Consider the following 8440-nt stretch of genomic DNA (forward strand, 5'->3'; position numbering starts at 1 on the left):
GGTGGTGCTCGGGGGACCACATGGGATGCTGGGAATTGAACCTGGGTCGGCCGAGTTCAAGGCAAATGCCCTACCCACTGTACTATCACTCCAGCCCAAGATGAACCCATTTTAAAAGAAATCATATTAATTCTGACTGCAAAGTTAATAACATTTTCTAGTTGTCTCAATGGAGGAAAAAGCACAAAGTTTGGTATTCTCTGAATACAAATTAGGCTTAAAAACAGAAAATGTTCATCATTAGAGAAGAATCAACTTAGGATCTAAAGAATAAAAATCCATCACTTGCCAATAATTTGAAAATATAAATAGCTTAATTGAAATACTTTCCAGCTCATAATGGGGTTACTAACTAACCACAGATTACTTCAATGATTCTGAGTTTCTGCTCATGTCTCAGAGACTTTTCATAGGTGTTGAAATTTGATTGCAGCTCCCAATATCTGGAGGACCTCAGGGAACAGGCAGATGAACCCCTGACCCTAATTAATCCTAAATCAGCCCTCTCTCTTTTATTTTTTTTCTTATTTCTTAACCTCCAATACGCACCTTGAACCAGCAATTCAGCAGTTGAAGTAGCTCTTCCAACGCTATTGGTCGCATTTACTGAATAGGTCCCAGAGTCTTCAGGGTATGCTTCTGAAATCAGTAAGCTGTAGAGGTCGCCTTCTTGTGAAATTTGGAAATCAAGGGAGCTCTGAATTTCAGCTCCGTCCCGATAGAACTTCACCACAGGTGTAGGGATTCCAGTCACTTTCACTTGGAGTCTCACTTGGCTTCCTTGTCTCACGGTCATGCTCTGCAGTCGTTGAACAAAGTTGGGTGGCGCTGTCTCTGCTGCAGGGGAAACAGAAGAAAATCAGGACCAACAGTGAATGTGATATCAACAGGCTATTTTTAAACAATCACGGCTCGCTCTACTTACAGAACTGGAAGATAATTTTCTGAACCAAATACCCTTGCCTGACCTTGAGTTCCAACTTAATGAACAACTGATGACAAAAATGAAGTATGGAGACGGGAGGAGGTCATCCCACCACATTTTACTCACAATTTGTTTAACAGTTTTGTTTACAAATGTTAACAAAAATGTAGTACATTTTAAAAAAAAAAGAGGAAGAAGAAGAAGAAGAAAAGGAAAAAAAATCTAGGTTTAGTCTAGCATTTCCAACCAGTATCATAGCTAGCATTATATTAACATGTTAGGCAATCTTCTATATTTCAGTTAGTTCCAATAAAATTCATTCCTTAGGTTGGTTTGATGGGTGCACCTGTGATCTACAGAATCATCAAATTTTAATTTAATTTTAAATATCAAAAAACATCTCTAACTTCATCAGTATTCAAATAATCCAAATATTTACTTGCATTTAAAATATTTATCCAAATAATGATATGATTCAATGTAGTTATACTATGGAAAGGGAAATTTTTTGTTACAGTGAATGAAAAATTTTATAATATAAATATGAAGGGTAAGCAGGATTTATTTTGATCTGATTTTGAGTAACAAGCAATAACAGATGCTGACAAGCCTGTGCATTTTTCATTTCCATTTCTAAATTTTCTGTGTATGCATAAAAATGTTATGTTCATGCCCCCCTCACCTAAAGGGCCTTCATTTATGTCACTTATAGCCTTATAAATTATTAGTGTAAAGTTATGGATTATCAGATAAACATCTATAACATTATGTAAAAGTTAAAGACACAGAATAATTTTAATAAGTTTACTGAGTAAGTGGAGTCATGATTTTAAAATGTAAAGAAACATTTGCCTTCTCTGTATTTACTATGCACTAAATACTAATGGCTTTTTGGTTTTGTTTTAGTTTGGGGCCAAACTGTGCTCAGGGTTTATTCCTGACTCTGTACTCAAGAATCATTCTTGGAGAAGCTCAGGGGACTATATATCATGCCAGGGATCAAACCAGAGCTGACTATGTGAAAAGCAAGTGCATAAACCCCTCTATTATTTCTTCAGCCCCTATTATAGTTTCTTTAGCTCCTGTATGTTTCCTACTATATTTTTTGGAAATTAAAGAATAATTGTTAAATAGTACAGCCAAAGGGTATTTTTTTTCTTCCTTAAATTATTATTAGTGAAACACCATGAGGTACAGTTGTAGACTTACAAATTTTTGTGCTTGAGTTTCAGTTATAAAATGATCGAATACCCATCCCTCCACCAATGCCCATTCTCCACCACCCACCAGTCCTAGTATCCCTCCCACCCCCCATCCCCCATCCCACCCTACCTCTGTGGCAGAACTTCCTATCATCTAGGCTTCTTCTTAAAATGTGAGTTCTTTATTTTCATAGTGGCATTGCATACATGACACCAAGCTTTCCTACTTGCTCCTAAACATGATGTTCATGATGTTTTAATATTTCCTTGGAAAACTTTTGAGTCTTTAATGTGTTCAATAGAGGAACTGATTCTTAGCCACTTTTGTTCTCTTTTTTGGGAGACACTGACTCTGATAAGGCAAACTCTGATTTCAATGCAGTCTCCTATCAGCCTTGTTTAGATTTGGAGCTGTCTCTGATATGCAGAGGTGCTTTATAGATCCTGGCTCCAATGTCTGTGATGCACTGGGGAAAAGATGGGATGGTCCCCACAAATCCCTTCAAGCATACCTGTCACCAGAAGCTCAGCAGTACTAGTCGCTTGTCCAGATCCATTGGTGGCTCTCAGGGAGTATCGTCCACTGTTGGCTTTTGTCACGGCGGGGATCATCAATCTAGCGCGGCCATCGCTAAAGGAGATCTGCACGCCGGGCAGTGTGGAAGTAGAAATCACCTGGCCATCCCTAAACCAGCTCACCTCAGGAACTGGGAAACCTGCAGAGCAAAGAATTCATCTTTAGGTTTGAGTGGGTCATAATCTGGTGCATGTTGATTACTGCCCCATCTTAACCTGTACAAGCTACTCATCTGTCATGTGATACTGTATTATGATAGTGAAAACTTGACAGCCAAATGATAAAAGCCTGAACTTGCAGACCATTCGGGAAGTCTGTGGGTTTATGTAGAGGCTAGGCCCTTAATTTTATAGGGAAGGAAAATGAAGTTCTAAAGTTTCTCTGTTTTTTTTTCTTTTTTTTTTTGCTTCCTTATTTTGGGGGGTCACACCCAGTGATGCTCAGGGGTTGCTGGATTTGCACTCAGGAGTTACTCCTGGTGATGCTCAGGGGACATGGGATGCCAGGGTTTGAACCTGAGTCTGCCTTGTGCGAGGCAAACGCCCTCACCAATGTATTATTGCTCCATCTGATTTTTTTTTTTTACCATTTTTACCATCCCTCTCTAATTTTTCTAAGGTTCCTCAATAAACTAGAATTTCAATCCCCTGCCCTTCTGTCCAAGGCTCTAGCTAATGCAGTTTAATAGACATCATTAAAATTCTGAAAGGCATTTGGAAAGGTGAAGTAGCAAGGGAACTTGGAAATAATAAGTGAGTCTTGTCTTCTACAAAAACAAATGGAGAGCAAGCAAAAGCTGCAAAAGAATCTGAAAGTCCAACTTAAGAATACAAAGGATTATGCTCAAGTCTCTCTCTCCTCTACAGTTGCAGGAACAATGCCTTTCTGAACTCTCCAGCCTTTCAAATGAGCAATTACTAATAAAATGCTATCTTAGGGGAGGCAGTTTCTCATAAAGTAAGAGGCAAAGCCAAACCTAACCTTCCAGAAAAACATGTATTGCTGGAGTTGCAAATAGAAAAAACAGATCTTTTTCTGTCTATAAGTTGTGGAGTGAAGATCATCCCAATAGTTTGTTTTGAAGTATGTCAAATCCGTGCATTCACAAGCCATCTGGCTAATTCAAAGCACTGTTTATTCTACATTTTTCACAAAGTCAGGTGCTCTCTCTTTATACTGAGGATACTTAGTCAGCCAGGAAAACGTTGTTTTATCATTCTTATATTAGCCTGTCTCCCACTATGACCTTGTAAATAGTTTATTTGATGCATTCATAGGTATCTAGTATTTTCAGTGCTGTTTTCCTCAGACTTGTTAGCATACTAGTGTGACGAAACAAAAATCTATGAGGAAGGCAGAATGCACTGCCTCACATGCAGAAAAGATTCTTACTGAAGCCGTATGTGTTTCGTTAAGCTCATAAATTTCTGAGCAATACAAGATAAATAAGTGAATGCAGTCAGTTTATTAGGTATTAGGAGAATTATACTGGCCTTTATGTGTACATAGTAGAAAATCCAGAATTATTTTATGATACTTGTGTAATCTAAAATAAAATGCTATCTATTTATGAGTAAGGTGGTATAAAATAGGAAATAAAAGGAAAAAGAAAGAAAAAAGCAAATCTTATTTTACATCTTTATTATAAAATAGCACTGTAGCACTGTCCTCCCATTGTTCATCGATTTGTTCAAGCGGGCACCAGTAATGTCTCCATTGTGAGACTTGTTGTTACTATTTTTAGCATATCTAATATGCCATGGGGAGCTTGCCAGGCTTTGCCCTGCAGGCGGGATACTCTGGGTAGCTTGTTGCACACAGCCAATATTTTCTGGAACTATCTTTGGAGTTAGAAAAAACTGAAGATTAAAAAAAAAGAAACAGCTCTCACTTTTAAATTAAATTATAGGGCCAATGTTTTTTTTTAGTATATAGAATAGAGACGTATATATTACTTTTGTTGCATTTCCAGAAAATTGGAAAATCTTTTAATTTCCTAGGATCAATGATGTTTTAAAATAAGAGATTAAAAAATTAAATTAAGATTAAGCTCATCACTGGAAATTCTGCATCTAATGAAAAGCAGTTGCACTGCTGTTTTCTGGATAAAACAACTGGGACTCAACACACAGACAGGTCAGCAGCAGCCCACCTGCCCAGCAGCTCCAGCGCTGGCCCCTAAGGAGCTGGGGCTCTTGGCTTCTGTCTGAGTTTGCGTCTGAACCCAAATATAGAATGACCAGATTTGGGCCTTCTTAGCAGCAGGATTCTGACAGCAATTTTAATCCTATGCTAATTATTTTGCTTTGTGAAATTAGAAATATGAATAAAACATTTTCAAAGCCCATTATACCGTCAGGATTTGTCAGTACTCTGTGAACAGTATACCTTTAAAATGACCCTTCTATAGAGTTGAGCCAATTTCACCGAGCACAAGTGTGCATTTAACTTGGTTCAAGCCCTACAGCAAGATTAACTTAATGGAAAGGAGGTGAAGAAAACAAAGGAGGAAGGTACAGTGTGTGCTTACCACTAATGTGAGCCTCAAAGGTTGCGGTACTACCCTCCAGTACCACAACACTTTGTAACGGCTGCTTAAACGTCGGTGCTTGGGTCGTCATCTTTTCAGGCACTCTGAAAAAGTAAGAGAAGGTTAGGATGTCACTAGAAAGAGGCACATGAGTTTATTCAGAGATGGCAGAGAAGCAGTTTTCAAACAGCTAGCTCTAAAGTTCATCTCTGGGCCTTTGAGCTGATGGGCCCACTTGTGTCTTAAACTTGTACAATTGGTCCCTGAATTTCCTTGCAAATGAATAGGTTAGGCAGTTTAAGGGAAAGGGGCTGGGGGGGGGGGGGGGGAGGTGGGAAGGGCAGGCGGAACTATGGAGAGGGGCAAACCAGCCAACTGATTGAAAGTTCCTAGTCAAAGGATAGTGGAAATTCTGTCATAAGAAGGGTGAGAAGTCTGGATGAGAGATGGAGAAAAAAATGGTGAAGGTAATAAAAATAATAAAAGAAATGAATTGAAAAGACTAAATAAATCTTCATGTCAGTTTAGAGATTGGCACTAAACTATCAAAATAATTGTTTAAAATAGATTTTTTTACTTTTTTTTACTATATTACTTTTTTTTTTTACTATTTTTTCCAATCTTTTTACTGCTAATATTTGTAAACTTCACATAATTTATTACTTTAAATAATCATGTATTTCCTTCAAACAGTGAATGAAACTGAAAAGCTGAACCTGGAAATTTCTTCCCTTGAAGAGTTTTGGGAAAACTTATTCGTATGATGTATTTGTAGTATACCATATTTTCTGTTTCTTGCTATTTCTTCAAATTGTAGCTGTGCAATAAATATTGTACTGCTAAAGTGAAAATTAAAGAGATTTGAAATGCATGTGAGAAGACTAAATTTTTAGAGATCTGAAGGAAAAATACTAACTTTAGTTTATAATTAGGCACATTGTGAAAACACCAAAAAATGGAAGACTGAAGTGATCTATAAATGAAGTTTAAAAACATACCTGTGCTTTCATAATGACCAATCAGGAATAAAGAAATGAATATGAAAGTTGCAAATAAGTGGAAAAAAGTAGCTGTCTAATTGGATTATGTGGGCAAAATGCCTGATGGAGAAATGCCTTAATGATTCTATGTGGTTATTCTCTTATTCTGAAATGAAAAAGGGAACTCCTCTGTTGTCAACTGCTTCCTTGTTATAAAATTTTTTGATTACTAAAATTTTATGGTATGTCTTCATAACAATAATTCTGTATCTTACTGTTAACTTTTTACTTAGCTATAGGAAAATAAAACCAGAATTCTCCAAAATTATAAAACTTGTATAAGGAAAATTCAGTGTCTAAAACTATTTTTGAAACTTCTACTGTCACATAGTCACTTTAAGATGACCAACATTTTGTAGTTAACTTTTTATGTTTACAGTTTAGTGCATCTTATAAAATAGCTGGATTCTCTTACATTGAGTGTTTTAGGAAAAATTATATAGCTTTGTTCCAGATTTCTGAATACATTCTGAGTAACTGACTTTAATTGATCTTTCATTCCTATTGTCTAGGTAAATTTTGTTGTTTTTGCACTTGCTCTTTAGACTGCCTTTGTCTAATTAGGGTTGAAGGTATGCATCTAAAATGCCATGCTCTCAAAATAAACTCTGCAATGTTGACTGACAGCAGGCAAGTGTTCTGTCACTGCCCTGCAACTGATACCTCAGCAGTTGATTTCCTTAAAAAGTCATCAGGGTGTAGCTGATACCACATGCATTTTATCAGAGCTATTCTTGGTGTGTCTCACTTTATCACTGAGTAATATAACCTTGAACACTCTTAACAGACAAAAAGAGTCTATAAAAGAAACAAACAGCTCTATCATCATTTTGGACCTCAACTTTAACATGTTTAGAATATGAGGTGCATTTAAACAGTTTGAACCTGCTGTGCTTTTCTAGTAAAGCTTTAAGCCTTTTAAAGAAAAATATTTACTCAATTTAAAACAAATTTGAACAGATTTAGAGAACAGACCAGCACCGGCCACAAGTACTTAGACAGACACTTCCACAATAGGCATTGAGCATTTAAAGATAATCAGAAACCAAAAATTAATTAGAAAGGAGCTCTACTGCTTAAAAAAAAAAAAAGCTGCTCACCTGATTTCTCAAGAGTGCCCAAAAACGATGGGACTAAGCCCAAGGTTGCTTCTGAAACGACGTCCTATCTAGAGTTGGTGTTTTCGACCATCTCTAACATGAATCGGTGAGCCTCTAAACCTAAAAACAAAACTACACAGTCACGACTGTGTAGTTTTGCTTTTCTATGCAATCCCTACACCCGAGGCGAGGCTGGGAATGCACGACTGCTCAAGAGCCAGGCTTGGGCCCTTCCCTTTTATTCCCCAGATCTGCTGACAGGCCCACATCTTCAAGCAGGGACCCGGTGATTGGCTCTTTTAGGGACGCATGATGGGAGAGGGACCTATTTGGTAGTGTCACACACCACCTGTTCCTCTGATTGGCATTGCTAAATTTAGCACCTCCGAAGAGGACTTATCCAAGTAATAAAGCCGTTTTTAAAGAATAACGGTGTTTAGACTCAGAGGAGAGCATTTGTTGCCCATATTAAAGTATAAAAATATTGGTCTAAGAAGAATATAGGACAACATAAAAATACGTGTGGTCAGTCATATCAAATACCCACAAATCTGAGAACTCTGACCCGTGTGAGAATCTGTTCCTATTCCCTTCCCCCATAAAACCAACCAAATGGACCCGTCAATCATGACAGCAGATGAGGGGATTTATCTCATGCATAAGACTTCACCTTCTTTGAAGAATCAGTGGCTAGCTTATTTGTATTAAATGCATTCTCCAGAATCCATTTTACTTTGGTGAGAATTAAGCCAATGTTAATGAGCTAAGTGTGTATACAACTCTGCAAAAAATAAAGTTGACAGAGAAGTCTGAATCCTGCTCATGGTTTATTCCAAGCTTTACAATTATTTTACTTTGATCAGATTTGGGTTTTGTGTAGCATAAATATTAACAAATTTTCCTGTGCCTCTCCTTAATGAGAAGCCAAATCTTACATTTAAATTATCCATAGGGTTCTTTTTCCTGGAACATGAAGACTACTTTACTAATCTCTGGAGTTTGCTGTTACTAATGGGAAGTGGTTAGGAGATGATATAGTTGCTATTTTAGGGCTGAATTTAATTTC

At 37.2% G+C, this 8440-nt stretch overlaps 1 protein-coding gene across 1 annotated transcript in view; it reads right to left on the reverse strand.

The window, feature by feature from the left end:
* The window catches only part of TTN (titin), a 291603-nt gene extending 284032 nt beyond the window's left edge, over positions 1–7571 (reverse strand). The window contains exons 1-4 of the mRNA XM_056110131.1: positions 7375–7571; positions 5235–5338; positions 2640–2843; positions 550–837 (exon numbers count right to left, since the gene is read on the reverse strand). Coding sequence (XP_055966106.1) covers positions 550–837; positions 2640–2843; positions 5235–5325 — 583 coding nt within the window. The 5' untranslated portion in view covers positions 5326–5338; positions 7375–7571. The remainder of the gene's footprint in view (positions 1–549; positions 838–2639; positions 2844–5234; positions 5339–7374) is intronic.
* Positions 7572–8440: the final 869 nt, after the last annotated feature.

This window comes from Sorex fumeus, unplaced genomic scaffold (genome assembly GCF_029834395.1).
Source record: "Sorex fumeus unplaced genomic scaffold, SorFum_2.1 ptg000009l, whole genome shotgun sequence".
Lineage (NCBI taxonomy): Eukaryota > Metazoa > Chordata > Mammalia > Eulipotyphla > Soricidae > Sorex > Sorex fumeus.